At 38.3% G+C, this 19,589-nt stretch overlaps 2 protein-coding genes and 1 long non-coding RNA gene across 6 annotated transcripts; all 3 read right to left on the minus strand.

Annotated features, from left to right (window-relative positions):
• Window positions 1-2,223: 2,223 nt before the first annotated feature.
• Window positions 2,224-4,889, minus strand: LOC128252774 (uncharacterized). The gene is made up of 3 exons (XR_008267338.1): window positions 4,656-4,889; window positions 2,820-2,990; window positions 2,224-2,762 (listed from the first exon to the last, which is right to left on the minus strand). It is a non-coding gene; the product is annotated as an uncharacterized LOC128252774 (long non-coding RNA).
• Window positions 4,890-7,075: 2,186 nt separating this feature from the next.
• Window positions 7,076-12,222, minus strand: LOC128266142 (facilitated trehalose transporter Tret1). The gene is made up of 7 exons (XM_053002438.1): window positions 12,081-12,222; window positions 11,908-12,025; window positions 11,740-11,851; window positions 11,531-11,661; window positions 9,472-9,830; window positions 8,185-8,597; window positions 7,076-7,670 (listed from the first exon to the last, which is right to left on the minus strand). Exons 1-7 carry the CDS (start codon window positions 12,160-12,162, stop codon window positions 7,473-7,475), a joined length of 1,413 nt encoding a protein of 470 aa, XP_052858398.1. The 5' UTR covers window positions 12,163-12,222; the 3' UTR covers window positions 7,076-7,472.
• On the minus strand, window positions 12,183-15,754 carry LOC128266143 (facilitated trehalose transporter Tret1). 4 transcript variants are annotated; one of them, XM_053002442.1, is made up of 9 exons: window positions 15,548-15,754; window positions 15,371-15,488; window positions 15,199-15,310; window positions 14,993-15,123; window positions 13,759-14,093; window positions 13,220-13,632; window positions 12,965-13,161; window positions 12,399-12,434; window positions 12,281-12,318 (listed from the first exon to the last, which is right to left on the minus strand). In XM_053002442.1, coding segments are annotated over exons 1-8 (1,365 nt in total). In that variant the 5' UTR covers window positions 15,606-15,754; the 3' UTR covers window positions 12,281-12,318; window positions 12,399-12,433. The 4 variants fall into 4 exon arrangements, with proteins under 4 accessions (XP_052858401.1, XP_052858402.1, XP_052858399.1 ...); XM_053002441.1 differs by lacking the exon at window positions 12,399-12,434 and having other exon boundaries at window positions 12,183-12,318; XM_053002439.1 differs by lacking the exons at window positions 12,281-12,318; window positions 12,399-12,434 and having other exon boundaries at window positions 12,958-13,161; window positions 15,548-15,753.
• Between the last annotated feature and the right edge of the window lie 3,835 nt (window positions 15,755-19,589).

Consider the following 19,589-nt stretch of genomic DNA (forward strand, 5'->3'; position numbering starts at 1 on the left):
AATAATATGTATAATATAAATTACATAATATACATAATATAAATTACGCTTTTAAAATATTTTGTATTATACATATTATATTATTATACAAATGAATATAAATTTACGCTTTGAATATATTTGAAATACTACCTCTCGAAAGTAAAACATACGTTGTAAATCGAAATATTTTGTACTCAATCAAAATTTTTTTTTCGCTTTGATTTTCATCTTTTCTTAGTTATTTTAAAGAATAAAGTGAAAAATTTTTAACAAATTTTAACTTAAATAAAATTTATTTAAATCAAATTGGAATTATTTTTAATCTAATATTTTCCACATAAATTTAAATATTCGTATATTTAATCATTTTAAAACTAATCGAAATACCTGGATAAGATTTGAAAATAAAAGTGTAAATTGTTCGAAAATACTAATTTGCTTCCTTAATGTAACGTTAATTTATCGAACGACAAATCTTCTGGCTGTTTTCTGTCCGTTGTTGCCAAAACGATCGACCTTAGTAAAAGTAGGCAAACTTTTCATCGATATTTTTGGCTCGCCGACCCACAAATTTTCACGAGATTAATGCCTCTACTTAACAGTTTTTAGACAGATTAACAGCAAATATACACAGTGTCAAATCTTAACATTACACTGTGAAATCGGACTTTAAAGATTTAACTAAAATATATTTTTGTTTGTACTTATGAATTTTTTTGTAAGTTTCGTAAAGGTGCCCATGGTGAGACTACAGTACCTTTGGCATCACTGCTACCGAGAGCCAGACTGCTAGACTGCCGACGAATCGTGGCTACCTCAATTGCTGCGGGGTCAAATGGCGTTGAGGTAACGAGGCGAGCTAAATCATCGACTTCGACTGGGAGTCAACACGTGCAGAGTGTTCCATGCCCCCGGCTCAGACCTGGGTTGCGAATCTGTAGCTCTGGAGCCGCGCAGTTCCGCCAGAATTGATTGCCACTTGGGAAGGCCATTTCGGTTGCTTTTCTAGCGCGTTCGTACATATAAATCAAAAGAATTTTTTCAAATTGCAGTCCACGGCTGTGGGCCATGATTTAAGTGCCCAGGAAGGCCGAAACGCTTGTCTGACATTAGTTATCCACCCGGGGATCGCACGGGTCTGGGGCGAATCAAGGTGTCAATTTGTTGACAATCAATTAAATTCCCATTAGTCTTACGATTTTAGTTCGCTATCAACAGAAATGATCCCTACTGTATTTGAGTGAGTACATATGGGCAAATTTGGCAAAGCAGATATTCTGGGAATTAATGTTATCTAAACCATAAACAGAAACTAAAATTAATGCACACAGCATTATATTGTTTACTGTTTGCTGTAAAGTATACGGATTTTTGAACATTAATATATAAATTTTGTAATTCATTTATTTTTGTATAGTCATTAATTAATAAATAAAACACAAAAAATGTAAAAGCAGCTTGGACTTCAGATTCAAAATAGTTCCCTGGCTTAAGTCGCGTAAAATTTTTATAACAGCTATATCTCTTAGGACCATTAAAATTTTATGTTCATTTTTTAAACTCTTTTGTAGACCTTAAGGTATAGGCTCAAAGCCTTTTTGTCGAAAAATTTTCTAAACGCGAATCAGACTGGAAAAAATAATATATTTTTTACTTTTGATAAGTAATTTATAAAGTTAAAATTTAAATAACACAAAAAAAAGAAAAATTCTTTAATTAACCTAAAAATGTTTACCTTTGAAAAAATTTTTGCTGATAAAAACAACAGAAAAATCTTATTCAAAAACGAGTGAAAATTTATAAATTGAATTATATTGCATAAACATTTTTGTCTACAAAACTTATGTTAATCGTAAATTAAATGCAATTTTTAACCAAGCAAACACTTTTTTAGGGGAAGATAGATCTAAATATCTCTAGATCTTTTTTGTAAAGATCACATGATATATTTATTTATTTCGAAATGTGATAGCTTTTATTGGCATTTTTTTAACAAGCAAAAAAAAATATAATTAGAACTTACCGTTAGCAATAAATGTTTTTTTTTTCATCTGATTTTACCTGAACTACATTTATGAATGGTAAAAGTATAGGTTTTGCTTACTGCTATTAGACCTATTATATTTTACTGCTATTTAGACCTATTATATTTTTTTTAATAATGTTCAGGGAACTTCTTAAAACATGTTATATTGAAACCTTATACATTTTTAAGATGTATCTTTTACCATGATCGGGCCTTCTCCGTTCCCTTAAAACCGAAACTAAATTTTGCCTTTTGAGGAGGTGAATGCCTGGCCAGTTTCATAACCCATTTCGATGGATTGTAACTAGCAACTAGTTTCGGCTATCGTCTTCGTGCCTTCATGTCTTCATTTCACCCACCGCCGCCACAAGATTGTGTTAAAATTTAACTTTTGCATAATTGAAAAAATTTAACAACTTTTGGCAAACAAATTTTACGTTAACTGTGCGCATTTTGTAATTTCGCTCGCGTGCACATTTCGTTTACCACGCCGACCTGACCCATTCCTCCGCAAAAAAAAACACAAGCCCAAGAAAAGCTAAAACATTATTACAGCAAGCAGCGTGATTTCCGGAAGTTGAAGCGCAACAAAGGTGCCTGCGCCTGCGCAAATGTCGTCGTTGCTGTCGAATTGATTGTTGCCGTTGCAGTTGCCATTGCAGTTGCTGCGGCAGTTACTGCGGCAGTTGCTGCGAAGAAGCCAAGGAAAGTCGTGCTGCAACAGCTGCAACGGCAGCCCGCCAAAGTTGCCGTCCTGCCTTCGTGCGAATAATGTCATTTGTGTTTGTTTTATAACCAAATTTACAACAACTTGCCACTGTCGACGGAGCAGCATGCACAACGACACTGGGGCTCCCAACATAATTGCTCCAATCCATGTCAATGATGTCAGTGGGCCATATTCAAGAACCTTCCAGTGGCTTTAAAGTACTTCCACAACATTACATTGTGTAGTCCATTTAAAGCAAATTTGCGCTGTCAACTGGTGGATAGCAAATAGGAAATATGTTAAGCAAATTATTTGAGCAAACACCTGTCAATCAGTTAACACTGACGTTCATCTAACATCTTGGGGAAATGGGAGTCTTATTTTCTGGTTAATTGAAAATTTTTTTAAAGTTTTTGTTACTTTTACCAATGCTCTTAATTTGTTAAAACATTTGATTTGAACTTATATTTCTTTCAACTTCGTGTTTTAGTATAGCTTAAGCTCACTTTCTTGAAATTTTCTTCTTCAACTTTCACCAGCAACTCTTTAGAAATGTTCTCATCAATCACCATACGTGAGAAAGTACGTTTATTTTACTTTTACCTAAGCAACAGAACTACCCAAAAACAACGGCCTCACATTCAGGGTCAGATGTTGTGTAATCTTTAGATCCCAAAACTTGCGTCATATTCTGCTTTTAGGTTTGGATAAGAAAAGAGTTAATTCCTTATTAATGGGTTTCTTTCTTTAGCTGCATGATTGGTGGCCACGCGGTCTTACATAATAATTATAGAAATAAAGCTGTCGTGGGCAACATAAATTAGCATTATAGAAAATAGAAAGGTCTAGCCTTCTTTGTCGGGCCCGAATAGTGGCCAAATGGTGTTTTTGCCCTCGCATCCTATCCACACACTTGACCATTCTTTGAGCTGCTGATGATCGTGGCTAATTTTATGCCAGGTCTCGTTGGATTTCATAAATCTTTGATGTGGCGAAATTTCGTTCAAGTGGCGGAGGCATTAAATTAATGTTCTAACATAAATTTATAATTCATGTTTAAAGGCCAGGCCAACACTTTTTGTAAAGAATGATGGCTTTGTCTTGGCAACCGCCAGTTGAGGTTGATTTAATGACCTTTTTAAGACGCTGATGCTGATGCCGATGCTGGCGTAGACACAGGTACTCTTATTAATTATTTTATTGGCAGACGTTTTATAAATGCTTTTCTGACAGGAAGAGCTAATTTTTTCCCTGTTCTTCGTGTTTAATTATTTTTGACATGCATTTATAAATGGCTGTTTTTTAATTTCTGATCCCTTGACAATTACTTTTGCCTTACAAGGCCATGACAATTAGTTGAGTGTATGTTCAAGACGGTCTCAAATAATAAGAATGCAACTCTTCAGCATTGATGTCTTTATATCTGAATATATTTATCTCGACACCGCTTCACGCACTCCACTCGCCACTTGACCTTTCAATTAATCATGAGCTTTCCAGCTGTTTTCAGGTAGCTTCTGCTGTCAGCCACCCTATCAGACATGTTTTCATTTGCCGCCTTATTTACCATAAAGTTTTCACACCGCCAGTCAGGTTTTTTGGAAGTAAGCCAAAGTGTATGAATATTTAAGTATTTTTTTCGTTTAACCACGTTTTAAATGCAAATAGTGTTTGTGCATATATTAAGGTTTTTATTTTGGCCAAAGTTCAATCAACTTTTGACCACACTATTTTGGTTTGCATAGGGCAAAGAGCAGCAGAACAAGCTATTATGCAAACGCCTCGAAAAAGAACCAAATCATTCAAGCCCCCTGAGTGCCCTTCACCCATCTGATTGTATAATATTTGGGCTCAAAAGAAATGCGGAATTCGGTAAGCGCGGCTCGCCATTCACAAAATTAGAGCACATAAACATTTAAACCAATTTTTCACAATTACCGAAATCGACTTCCAAAAGGCACAATGGCAACTCAATAGCCGAACAATAATGAATTCAATATTCGCAATGACACAATAATAAATCGAGGAATAATTTCTCTCGCAATTGCGCTGTTGTCATCCCGAAAAGCGTACGGTTATCAATGGAGATCACTGGGTGAGTGGCACTCGGCGCTAATTGTGAGTTATGGAAGTGGAATCGGAATCGAAATCGAAATCGGAGTGCTACTGTGGGCCAACAACAGGCAACGACATTTCGGCCAAATGGAAAATTGCGTGTTAATAGTCATGCAGGGCAGACAATGGATGGCGTTGGCGATGGCCCGGCTTTCATTCAGCCGATCAGGCCAAACAATTGGCATCCGTGTGGCCACAAATCAAATGCTCGTAATCGCAACAATGAGCAATTGTTGGCATTAGCCGCGATTGTTTGCCCACTCGTAGGCCCCTTTTCTCGATCTGGATCGGGATCGGAGACCACCGACTTCCGACAAGTCATACAGGGCTGACCCATCATCCAGGGCCCGACTGATTATCAACTTAATCAGCAGCGGCTAATTGCGGTCTGCCGCCGCATTTGCACTTAGCTGCAATAAGTAATAAGTGCAGCTAACAGCCACGTCGACGTTGTTACAAATTTCCGCCTGTCAGCGGCGCGGCTAGATCCCATTTCCATTTTGAGTGACAGAAAAACGTGTGAAAATTATGAAACTGCATTTTGATGCAACGTCTGCGGGTAAACGTAAATGTAAATGTAAATGTAAATGGCTGTGGACGGACTCCCGAAATAAGAAACTCCCCCACTCAAAATGTGAGCATTAGACGGTGCCTCTGTGGACTTTGCGACTTTGCGTCCCAGCTCCGACTTGGCTTTGTCTGGGCTGGCACCGTCTCTGGAGATCCAGCGAGATTTGTGTGTCCTGTCACAGAGATCAAATTTTCTTTTCTCCTCGCTCACATCGCGGTCGCTTAATTTGCGCTGAAACTGCATTTGCAGCGCTCCAAAAGTACCCGTCGTGGCAGCAAAATAAATAATTTTTATTGTGCTGAATTTATGAGTCATTGTTTGGCTCTTTGGATCTTCGGCTGCCTGGCGTTTGCCTTCGTTGGCTTTATCTTCTACGCTTTTGCGAGTTCATTAATTCTGCATAGCAGCGTAATCGCAGGAAAACGGGTAGGCAAAAGAGTTTTCTTGTTGCTCCGAAGGCTTATCGTGGCGAGATACACTTTACTTAGCTGACGAGCAGCATGAAATTGGAAAAAAAATATATAGCCTTAGAGTGATTTATTTAAAAAGTTATTTAAAGTTAAAACTAAGCTATAATGCTTTTGTTTTATTTAATACAAGAAAGGAAGCAAAAGTTTATATACCCTTGCAGCTCTTGGAAAAAGTGAACATCTAAATTTCGAACTATATGAGTACCCATTTGAAAGCATTGAAGCTATGATTACTTCCGCTTCCATAGTTTGCCTACCAGGATTTTTAAAAGATTTTTTAAGTTTATTCTTCAATCTTGTTTAGAATATATTAATAGGTTGATCGACATAAATTGAGAAAAATTAACAAGCAAAAATATATTAAATAAATAAAAAATAAAAATATAATTAATAACTCAATATATAATTCAATCTAATTGTAAAACCTTTAAGGCGGTCTTCTACTCTCGCAGTTTCAAAAAATCGATTATTTTTCATTATTTTAATCTATATGGGTGGGAAAGCGCTGCAAAACGGATTTTGTCAAAATAACATTTTTTCGCAGTAACAGTAAAGTACCTTTTTAATAAAGTTATACACCGTAATTTACCTTTAAACGCGTATTCCCTAAAGTAGTGCTTTTTTTTAGCTGTCGAGTAAGACTTTTTGTAGAATAACTAGGTCGATTTTAATAATTTATGTTTTTTTTAATAACTTGTTTTCCAATTGTTCACAAAACATACCGCTATGTTTGGCCAAATACGATTTTCGAATTTTTTGTTTTCTAATTTTATAGCCCCTTATAAACTTCGTAAAAAATTAAAATTTTCACTTTTTGTTGCATAATTGAAAAAAATTGAAAAATAAAACAAGGAAAGAAACTTCGGCAAGCTGAAGTTCATATACCCTTGCAGCTATTGCAAAAATGAAATATTCTTGAAAACATTTAAACATTAATAACCTTCAAACCCTGAAATTTAGGAAACAAATTTAAATATTATAGAATCTTCACATATCTTTGTAGAATCCCAATGGAAGTCAAATGGTTTTTGAACATCGTAGCCAAATTCTAAAAAAAGAATTAATTGTTATGTTTCGCATTTGTCGCCCAATGTAAGGTTGGTATATTATTCCTAGTCGCCTAAAAATTTCGTCGGATGCAGTTTCTTTACCTTTCCGATGATTAATTTCGAAACTTTGTTTCATAAACTTACTCTGCAGAAATGGTTTAAAGAACACTAAAATTTTATTTCACTCAGCAAGAAAGTTTACAATCGCATTCTAATACACTTAAATAAATAAAAGCTACGAGTAACTAGGTCTATTTATAAACTATTTCGCGGTAATCAATCACAAGATCACAGCCCCGAGACTTTCTCCTAACAAAACTAAATTGAATTTCTCTTTACAGAAATAACGTAGGACAAACCGCAATGGTCGGAAATTGAATAAAGTTCAAGAGTTCAGGATGAGCCGTTGCCGCCATTGTGCCAGAAACTATTGAGTGAGTACTCTTGACATGGGAGTATTTTGGATCCAGCCGCTTATGCAATGGGCTCGCATCGAAAAGGCAACAAAAGCAACAATCTGGCGTGGCCGTTGGACTCAAAGTTGATGTCATCAGTGCGTCATCAGCTTTCCTTTGGTCTCCGGCAGAAACAGTCCCAAGACAATGAATCCAAAGAGGCACATTCCCGCCGACATGAACATGGTGGCGGCCAGGCCCTGGTCGTAGATCATGATGGGGTAGATTTTCAGAGCCACAAAAATAAATGCACTGAAAGTGGCCATGCTCAGGGAGGTGCCGATAGAGCGGATCTGTAAAAAGACAAGGAAACCTGATCAGCTAAATGCTTGAACACAGCACTTAAGTAGCGAATTATTAATACCTTCCCTTAATAACTTAAGTAAGAGCAAAACTATTTTTATGTTTTTCCACTAACTGTATCATATAGCTCCCATTGAAACCACCAAAATTAAAAAAAAAAAGTTACAAAAAAATTTTACTTTCCTATATATTACATTTTTTTAAAATCGTTTTTTGACATAGTAATAATTTAATAGTTTAAAATTACTCTTTTAATTTTATTCAAATCGGATAACGGTATCACATAGCTGCCATAGGAACGATCGAATTATAAAGCTGAAAGTCATTATAGCTGCAAGGGTATTTAAACTTCGGCTTGCCGAAGTTTGCTTCTTTTCTTTTTTGTTTTTGATTATGTATAAACAAGTTCTGGGACTCACTTATGGTTTAACTTTTACCAACTTGTTTCCCTTATTTTCTTGATAAGTTAGTGTGGCTAATAATTGTTTTTTCCTTAGCACTCACCTTGGCTGGCAGCAACTCAATAATGATGATGAAGATCAGGGGAATGACGCCCAGCGACGCAATGGCGGCCACAAGGCACATAATGACCAAGGGCAGCCAGCCATTCTGATTTAGGAACTCCTCGGAGGCGAAACACTTCAGCAGGGCAATGGCCAGCTCCCCCAAGCCCATGCCCCCCATCGAGGTGAGCAGCAGGATACGACGTCCCAGGCGATCCACCAGGGCCACGGCACTGAAGATGCCCACCAGCTGGGCAGCGCCCACCACAATGGTGCAGGTGTTGGGGTCCATGTTGTTGCCCAGCTCGGCGAAGATGTGCGAGGTGTAGTTGAAGAGGGCAAAGCTCCCTGAGAGCTGGTTGCAGACGATCAGCACAAAGATCAGGCCGAATATCTTTAGAGTAGGTAAGTTGACTGCAAGGGTACATAAGAAATAATCGTAAAAAAATGTAATGTCTAATGGGTTCAAAGAGGCAGCTTTGCGCACTGAAACTAAATAATGTTTATTAAAGTAAACAAGGAAATGTATATATGTATAAACAAGTAGCGTAAAATACCTAAATATATACTAATGAAGCACTCGATGAGCTGAAGGCCTATAGCAGCTATAGCTTTATAGTTTTAATATATAAAAATAAATAAATATTCGTTGAAAAGTGTTATATACAAAAAATGGTTCTTGCTGCCCACTGTGCGGAACTCAATAGAAGAAATACATTTGACAGACTTTGCGTCGTTCAGCATATTACAACAAGAAAAAAATTACAACAAGCGGTTTACTCTGGAAATGCTCCACATTAACAATACTCCCACGCACACTAGACTAAACATTAAGACAGGCACTGAAAAGGTTGCACACATCTACAGACATTTACTTGACTAATATAAATTAAGAAATTAGTTTATAACTCCGCAGCGGAACGAACGGTCGTTGGGTATCCATGCAGGTGTCACAATATGTATTTACAGTTAATTGAATGTTAAAAGCTTTAGTTTTGTTAATATTTTGTACAGGGTTTTAAATATATTGGAGAAAGGAAAAGAAAGTGTCTTTGGAATAAAGGAAAAATAGGCGCTCAAAATACCCTGCCTTCGAGCCAGCCAAAACGCGCCAGAATTTCCTGGTTGGTAAAATGATTTGTTAAAATTAAATTGTATACATAACCATAAGATTAACTGGTCAGAAGTAGCACGGTACTTCTCTATGATAAATTTGATCTTGATAAGACTTTAGCTTAGTGTGCTGATCATTCAACTTTGTTTATATAACATTCCTTATCTCACTCACCAAAATCTCGCCAAGAAATGCTCTCAGTGACGCCGCCACTGAGAACCTGAAGGCGGAACGTGTCAAACTCCATTTTGGCCATTTTGGCTTTATGCCTAGAAGCCTCCCTGTCGGATGAAGTGGGGGGCTTCAGGTTCTTGTAGAAGTAGAAGGACTTCTCGGCCTGGTCATCGCGGCCGCGCCTCAGCAAATACTGTGGTGTCTCCGATAAGCCGCTGATTGCCAGCATAAACACCACCGGCAGGGCGACGATAATACACGGCATCAGATAGTACGAGAGATATGAGGCCAATGAGAAGCCCACCAACATGCCGATGGCAACGTACATCATGGCCATGGACGACAAAGCTCCGCGAACGCTGGAATAATAATAATAATTATTATTTCTTGAAAATATTTCTTTGAATAAATTATATAGCTATTATGTCAATAAATGTTATTCTTTTTTCCTAATTACTTTTTGGTTACTTGCAACGCAATACATTTTTTTAAGGTCTTTATATCGTTTCACAAAAAATGTTCCGTTCCTTCAAAAAAATAATTCACAAAATGTGCTGAAACTCATTTGTGATATATGGCAGTCCCAGCTTTAACCCTCGTGCACGCAAATATTTTACAACCTTATTCCACGCACTTGGTGCCTGGCAAAATCTCTACCCATTTACATTAATTTGAATGAAAATTAAAATTGTAATATTGGATAGATAATTATATTTATTACCTTATACCAAACCGAGGTAAAAATACTAGACTACCATTAACCTTAGTTAGGTAAAGAATTTTTTTATCTTAAGAACATGCTATGCTGGGTGTTAAGGCAATGAAATATTTATACCCTTGCAGAGGGTATTATAATTTCAGTCAGAAGTTTGCAACGCAGTGAAGGAGACGTTTCCGACCCTATAAAGTATATATATTCTTGATCAGCATCACTAGTAGAGTCGATCTAGCCATGTCCGTCTGTCCGTCTGTCCGTCTGTCCGTCTGTCCGTCCGTTTATATGCAAACTAGTCTCTCAGTTTTAAAGCTATCTGCATGAAACTTTCCCAAAAGTTGTCTTTCTATTGCAGGTAGTATATAAGTCGGAACGAGCCGGATCGGACGACTATAGCATATAGCTCCCATAGGAACAATCGGAAAAATAAATGAAAAAAAATTATAACTTTTCTGTTTTTTATTTTTTGTTTAGTTCTTCGACATTTAGTAATGGTTAAATATTTCCGATTTACGGATTAAATTTCATCAAAGTCGGACGACTATATCATATAGCTCTCATAGGAACAATCGGAAAAATAAATGAAAAAAATTATAACTTTTCTGTTTTTTAATTTTTTGTTTAGTTCTTCGACATATAGCAATGGTTAAATATTTCAGAATTATGGTTTAAATTTTATCAAAATCGGACGTCTATATCATATAGCTCCCTTAGAAATAATAAAAATATATAAAATAACTATCAAATAATTGAGCTGCAAATCATCATAGCTTCAATGTTTTTAAACATATACGAAAGTAAATCATAATTTTAATGTTTTCAAAAATGTTTAATTCTTGCAATAGCTGCAAGGGTATATGAACTTCGGCTTGCCGAAGTTTGCTTTCTTTCTTGTTGTACTTTAAAATTAGTAAATATGAACATAATTTCAATGCAATTCGAAAAAGTTTATTTAACCGCATATGGCAGATGTTTCTTTTTTCCTTTCCAAAAATGAAACAAGCAAACAAAAACTTGGCGGGCAAAAAGTTTGCTCAGCTGTTACAGTTGTTTCAATATATTCACATACATATTCATTTTTTACGATTGCAACAATTTAATTTTAATTATTATCTTATTCAGGTCACTTGCTGATCGAACGCTTCACTAATTTAATTGTTGATCATTGTTGATTCCGACTAATTCATTTAAAAATATACAATAATTGTCCGACCTTTATCTAATCGTTTTAAGGCAGACAATCGAGTGCCGATATAATCACAAAGTCTGACCTTATCAGCTGCACTTAAGACTTGAAATAATGTTCAATTAAGAGATTCCTCCCTCGTGGATGGCGCCACTTACCTATTATCGGCTATTTCCGAAATGAATATGGGCAAGACGACATAGCAGCCGCCTCCCGACATCCCCGCCAGAAATCGTCCAGCATATAGATACGTAACGTCTTGGGCGGCAAAGATAAGGATCCAGTAGATCTATCGAATCCAAAACAACACGTTGAAGTGACTCAAGCAATTGGGAAACCCCTTCAAAGCAAGTTAAACGTTATCTACCATATTGGGTATGGCCAGGAAATACATGCACAGTTTACGGCCCAAACGATCGAGTAGCAGTCCAAAGATTATATTGCCAGTCAGCGAGCCAAGGCCGATAAGAGATCCAATCCTGGAAACATGGACCTATCTCACCAGATACTCCCCTGATAATGGATAGTAACTTACCAGGATGCCTGGGTGATGGTCAGAGGGTCTCCCAGCGGACTTTTATCCGATCCGAGGAGCCGTAGAGTGGGCGACATCCATCCCACGCCAATTCCATGGGTCAGCGTCATTATGTGCACTGGGAATTATAGCTTTGACTAAGTGTCCCTGCAGAGCACCGCACTGAAACCTACCCGTCATAGTGGCAATAAGTTGCCATCGGTACCGGGCACTAAAAACACTCAACTTCTGGGGTAGACTTGTATCGAAGGTCATTTTGGCTGCCTTATTGCTTGGGACTTCCAAAAGTGATCCGCTTTTGGATTAGGAACTAACCGCTGGGCAGTCGTGTGCCTACTGAGAGCTTTAACTTTGGATGGCGAACGTTTTTGTAGTGGAAATCACGTAGAGATACGTATTATACATCCCAATCTTCTCGGATTGTAAACAATAATGACGATTATTAAATGGTTGCAGATTAGATAAGTATTAAGTAGTCGCTAAGTTTTTACCGCTTATAAATGCACTTCATTTTGGTTTCGAAAGGTCTGTGGAAAGAAGTCTGTAAATTTTGTTGCAAAAAATGTCTTATAAAAAACTTAATGTTTTTGTTTGGACTTGTTGGATGGAAGCAATAGGACTATGTAAATTTAAAGAGCATTGCATGACTTAGGTGACAATATTAAGAAAAGATAAAAAAATACATTGCTAACAAAAGATTGTAAAAAGAAATCATTTTTACTAACGTATTTTGCACTTACACTTTTTGGAATATTTTTATAGTTTTCACTTTTAGGTAAATATGTTTTCTATCCAGAGGGATATCGTAGAACAGGCTGTAGCTATCTCAATTTCATGCATTTGTCAGCAAAAAGGTAACAGTAGGTTGAAGATTATGACACCAATTAAGTTGGAAGAGTGTTTTTTTTTTCGTAGCTAATCGAGCTTTTCCTTTTATTACTTGGTGACTTTTAAGATATATTTATCGTTTTCCAAACAAACTGATGGCCCGAAACGTTTTTTCTCTTATCCAAACATCGTAGAGTCTACATTAAGCGCTGAGCTGACATTAACTCACTAGTTAGTCATACTCCTTCCCTTGGTCTCAGGCAAGAATAGGCCCATCACTACTACTCCCAAAAGGCAGAAAGCCGCCGCCATGTACATTGTGGCATCAATTCCGTACCTGTCGATCATGACGGGATAGGTCATGAGCGCCGCGAATACCGAGCAACTGAGTCCGCACATGCTGATGGAGGTGCCAGTGGCGCGTATCTGCGGGACGGTGACCCTTAGCCTTAGCCAGACCTTTGACCCCCAAGCCACAGCTTACCTTGGCTGGCAGCAGCTCAACGATGATGACGAAGGTCAGGGCGATTATTCCCGTGGACGACGAGTAGGCCACCAAGCACATCAGGGTCAGTCCGATCCAGCCATTGTGGTGGAGAAAATGCGGCGAGGCAAAGGACTTCAGCAGGCCCACGCCCAGCTCACTCAGACCCATTCCGGCCAGCGACGGGATCAGGAGCCACCGGCGACCCACTCGGTCCACCAGGAGCACGGCGGTTAAGAGGCCACCCAGCTGCACCAGGCCCATCACAATGCCACACATGTTCGGCTCCATCCGGCTGCCGAGCTGGGTGAAGATGGTCGACGCATAGTTGAAGATGGCAAAGCTGCCCGACATCTGGTTGCAAACCAGCAGCACAACGATCAGCCCAAACGTCTTCACCGACTGCTTGTTGACTGCATGTAACGAGAAATGTCTTAAAATCTAGCAACTAGAGCTGTTGATCTGTTTATGTGCTGAGCAAATTTCGGGGTATGACTATAGCAAGGAGCGTTTTTTTCCATTATCCAAATCTCACTTACAGAAATCCTGGCGAGTAATGTTTTCCTTAACGCCCCCGATGAAAACTCTTTCCCGATAACTGTCAAACTCCGCTTTGTTTTCGTTCTGCTTAGTCGGGTCGCTCGTCAAGTTCCTGTAGAAGTAGTACGACTTCTCGGCCTTTTCGTCGTGGCCCCGTCGCAGCAGATCTTGTGGAGGCTCGGGAAGTGGAATGATGAGGATCACATAGAGAATGGGCAGGACAATGACGATGCAGGGCAGCACATGATAGGAGGTGTGGACAACCAACAAAAATCCTACTGTTATGCCGCCGCAAAGAGTCAGCATGAAGAACGACGTTAAAGTTCCACGAACGCTTGAAGAAACAATGGTAAATATTATTTAAATGCTAACTAGACTTAATTCGTTAACAATTGTAAAATGCGAAGACCGCCATATGATTATTTTAATATAATTTTAATATACCATATTGTTGGAAACATAAACTGACTAGAAATTGTATATACAGAAACAATTTTCGTTGCTTGAACAGCAAATGATTTTTTAAGATTAAGGTACCGTGTATTTTGTGGTTGTACTTTGTACTATATTGAATGTTGAAGTAGCCACACAAATTTCTACTTATACTTTACAACTTATCTATTTGTGTTGTTCTTATCTTCTATTGCGTAGATATTTTGTTCTTCATTTTTCTACTGTAAGCAGTGTTGCGGTGAACCCAGATACTTGTACCTAGGTACAATCATTCCACCGCATATGCAAGATATAAGATATTTCTTTTTACATGTTTCTATAACCAGACTTAAATACTTCACAATATCATAATTCAACTACAACTTCGTGAAGAAAAAATTGACATAAAAATGGTTACATTAAAAAAATTTTGTTTTAAATGTTTTTATTTTTTACTTTTTTGTACCTTTTACCCTACCTAGATACTTGACAAATTGTGTACCTTTTACCTTACCTAAGTACTTATTTTCACAAATATCTTGTACCTTACCGAGATCCAAAAACTATTACCTTTTCCAACACTGACTGCTAGTAACTGTTGAGTAACTATGAACAAATAGCTACATATTTGAAAAGACTAAAATATTAATACTTAAAAAGATGGTTACTGTTATTCTTCGCAAGCTTCCACACTAGCTTGAAGGTTAGAGCGCTCATACTTATAAATGTCTATTCTGATTTATTTCACAGCATAATTTCGTCTTTTCGTCACTGTTATAGTTGATTCTTGGGATAGCATACCTTTTATCAGCAATTTCCGCAATGAAAATGGGAAAGCAAACGACAAGACTGCCACCAGATGCTCCCAAAAGAACACGAGCGATATATAGATAAGCCGAGTTGTTTGCTACGTAGATTAGGATCCAGTTTACCTGCATTTAAAAAGAGAAATCCTTTGGGGCTGAGTTTCAGGGAATACGCTAATAATGAGGAGGCATCTTATCTACCATATTGGGCAAGGCCAAGAAATACATGCACTTCTTTATTCCAAAAAATCCAATCGGAAACCAAATAATCATATTGCTAAGAATTGAGCCAACTGCAAGCATGGAACCGATCCTGTCAGGTCATAAAGGGAATTATAAAACCGTAAACGTACCATTTTCAATGTCGACTTACCACATCACCTCGTGTATTTGAACTGGGTCGCCAATTGGACTCTGGTCCGATTCGAGGATGGGCAGAGTGGGCGAGAACCATCCCAGGGATATTCCATGAGTTAACGACATAATGCAGCCTGGGGTTAAGTATCGCGGATTAGTGGTTGGTTGATTGAACCTCCAACTTCTCACCCACATGCCAAGGTGGAAATCAACTGCCAGCGTGTGCGTTTGCCACAGATACCAAGAGTCATTCTATTCTACGTATACTGTAGATAACACATAAAGCCAAAGGGGCTGCTGGACCCTTAAGTTAGGAACAATCTTGATCATCGTAGAATTTATTGTTTAGCTTGATTGTTAAGACAAAGTAGATATATACACCAAAACTTATTATTACAAATATTGAAAAAACATGGTTGAAATTCAAATCTGATTTAAGACTTGTCTATTAAAAGCCCTTTCTAGCAAATATTAATTTATAATTTATAGAAATTATCCGTTTTTACTAAGGATTTACTAAGTACCTAGTTAATACGTGCTTAAAATGTTTTTTAATCTCGCTGATTTAATTTTTGTGTCTGCTTTCGGGCCCATCAGGGTGGTGTAACCCATTAAGAGATATATTGCGAAAACAAATGAAATTAACTTTTATCTTATGTTCACTCATAACACAAATGACAACAAAGTGGATAAGGAAATGCTCTACTCATGGGGATTATGGTAGCGAATTACTTGGACACACACACAACAAAGTCATGAAATTCGCGGAAACCGTGTACATTTTATCTCTCAGCAATTAGGTACCACAGCGATATTATCAAAAAAGCCAGCAGGGCAATCAAGCAGCATGACAACAAGCTAATGCTGAGTGGGGGAGAATCTCTCCCCGAGCCAAGCATCGGTTTATCGGGGCCCGATCGGCGATCGTGTCACAATAAATGATTTTCCTGTGCCAGTGATCAAGTTATTATCCGTGGTTCCTGGCCCCGCTCAGCCGCTCAGCCACTCAGTATCTCATCGACTGTCCCGTCCGACCGCTTATATCGATCGATAATGAGGGGTTCCTGTGCTACCAGCTCGCCAACTCGCGGCCGCGGCTTACATAAATCTCAGTTGCATTTTAATGCACCAAAACGGCCCCATCGTGATTCCTTTTGGAAGACTCCGTCGTCGTCTTCGTCGTCGTCGTCGTCGGGTTTCGTGGCTGGGACTCTGCACGGTCGGAGGTCATGCCCTGCGGTTTGCTGTGCCGTTTGTAAATGCCCAATAAAAAATATCAAATTTTTTCTGTGTCATTTGCATCTGGCTGCCATGCACAGCAAGCCGTGACCATATTATAAGCCAGTCTGGTACTCTGACACAGCCCAGGCAATGGGTACCCATGCACTCGCTTCTTTGGTGGCCAACCCGCTGTCTTTAATCATTAGCACACAATTGTCTACTAGCTTCGAATGCTAAGATATCACTTTCGTTTGTTCAGCAGTCAGGGGTGATAAATTGGGCAGCAAATGCGCGGACAAGCTCGGGATTTTAGATTTCAGCCATTAACATCACTTTTCCCCGCTTATCTTGTTTGGCTAACATTCCGGGTTGATGATGCACTTCATACGGATAAATGTAGAGTTCTGTTCGGTCCAACAGGTTAGTTAACTAACCTTATTGTTTGGCTGATTCGCTTTAATTTATTTGTGGATTAAACAAAAGATTACGTCTTTGGGATGGTTAAAGAAAAAACATAAATTGTCATAAACTGCTTTCGAATCCAGTGATTTTGCGGTTGCTGTCGATTTTTTAGATTGAACAATTATTTCTGTTAAAGGAACAATTTATTTAATCAAACCCAGTCTTTAGTTCGTTAAAATATATAAAAATACAAGTTTAATTTGCTAGGATGACTTCTTTGTAATATCCATATGTCCCTGACACCAATGATCAAATGAAATACCGATGCTGTGTGTGTTAGGAAAGCCTGAGAACGTTTCAAGGATTTCGAAACATGACGATTATATTTAAAAAATGTTGAATAAATTCTGTTTCAAAAGAAACATTTATCAAAGCCACCGAAAAGCATAACCTCTGAGCATTAATCACGGGGCTATCTCCACGATTGATCTAGACAAATGTATGTCGGCGCTCCAAAAAAATTTTAAAAAATCAGCCTCGAAAAAAACATTTAACATGATTTTAGCGAGTTCTCGCGTGAAAAAGGGCCCAGAATGTGAGGAAATTAAACAAAAAGGAAAAGCACATGCCGCGCCTACATATCAGCCAGAGATTCCCAAAAAAGTGAACAATTAAATCTGCAAATTGTGGCTGCTTCGTCGGCTTCAGCCGAAAGCTGAATGAATGACGCCATGAATGGATGAGTAATTGAAGGCAGCGAGTGCCGTTCTCAGGCTGCGAGCACGTTGACACAGTGCCGTGTATGTGGGTGTATCGCTTTTCGTATCTGCCAGATACTTTTGGTGGCCCAGCATGACTGCGACCGAGACGATCGGGCCCCTAGCCATGGCGCAAATCGCACGTTTCTATGCAAATCTTCTTCGCTTTTCAATCATCTACACGACTGGGCCACGGCGGCTTCTGCTCTTTTTCGGGGGCCTCTTTCGGGGGCCTCTTTCGGGGGTTGTCCGGAGACGTTTTTGGGGGGCCTGTAGGCAATAATTATCGCTTGCAATACGTATTTCGGCTGCTTCTCGCTTTTGTTTTCGGCTCGGCGGCTGTGTGGCAACCTAACTGGGCTGGCATAGAAAACGGGCGTTAAAATTAACGGGAGTTAAATGGCTTTTCAATTCACAAAAGGCAAAGGCAGCGCCTGCGATTGCACGAGGGCCCACCATCCATGCTTCTGTGATGGATAGTTTGGGGTTAAATATAGACTAGATGGCTTCTTAGATACTTCTACAATGATTTGACACTTTGGCCGGTCTCTCGGCTTTGCCTTTACCCACCGAATTTGCTGAATTACTTTTCAACATAATGGAAAAACGACCTTTTAAGGTTGTTGCTCAATGTTCACAGCTTCGCTAAGGGAGTGTTAAAATGCATGTGTACTTTATCGTGGAACTTGTTTATTTGGCAAGTATGCCTTATTATTTTTAGCGAGGAGTTGGCTTTTCAAATTTCCCTTGCAACACTCTGTATATGATGTTGATGCTCTTAACTGAACTCAAGGCAATTTATGATTCGTAAGACTCTTAAATTTTAATTTTATCTATTTATTTGTTTATTTGTTTTACCATTTCCTTATTTTTACGATTAGTTGCAGAAATAAATGAACTTTTGTTTTATGTAGTATTTCTATTGTAAAATAAAAAAAAATAATAATTCCAAAAAATAATATTAACATTTATAATATAACGTTAAGTTGCTAGTTAATTAGTAAATTTGAATATATATAAAGATCTTATAAATAAATAAACCATAATGTTAAGTATGTAGTTATTTTATGAAATGATGTGCCAACTGGTATATTAATATTTAATGATATACCTCTTATGACTAGCGGAATAATTATAAGTTCTTTAACCTGCCGCTCTAGGCTAATAGCTCTCAATAAATAAAATAAATTGTGTTTTGAATCGAATACAATTTTTAGTGCAAGATCAAGGCTTAATACTTGCATTAAATAATACTTTTTATTGCCTGCAAATCCATTTGAAGTTATCAATTGAGCAATTCATTAAGATAGCATGCCATTCGTAATGAGAAAAGCTGCAGACTCAATGTCATTTGCAAGGGGCAAGCCACAAAACATTGTCAATATCTTTTAATGAAAGGCACTACACTATAACCAGAACCAACTCGCCATTAAAGTCACGTTAAGCAGGCAGAAGCGCCAACTGCAGGCCCATTACGACCATCACTTCTGATTTTTAATAGAATCCAATGCTAATTTTACATGAACCGCCAGCAATTGGCGATGATCCAATGCTGGATAGCTACTGCTGGCTGCGCGATGCCCCTTGGCTGGAGATTCGTGGGAATATTTGCGGCTGCCATTATTTAAGCATTTTGCTACACCGAATCCATAATCGCAGGCGCAATGAATCGGCATCGGCATCGGCATCTGCATCTGCATCTGCCTTCGTGTGCAGAAGGAAGAAGTGGACGCTGGCAGGCCAGAGAGACGCAGATGAACCCAGCCAAAATCAAACAACAATATTATGCAACCAGGGGCTGCTGGGCCCCGACGACGCTGCCCCAAAATCATAATAAAATCTGTCCACTGTCAA

Source organism: Drosophila gunungcola, chromosome 3R (genome assembly GCF_025200985.1).
Source record: "Drosophila gunungcola strain Sukarami chromosome 3R, Dgunungcola_SK_2, whole genome shotgun sequence".
In the NCBI taxonomy this organism is placed as follows: Eukaryota; Metazoa; Arthropoda; class Insecta; order Diptera; family Drosophilidae; genus Drosophila; species Drosophila gunungcola.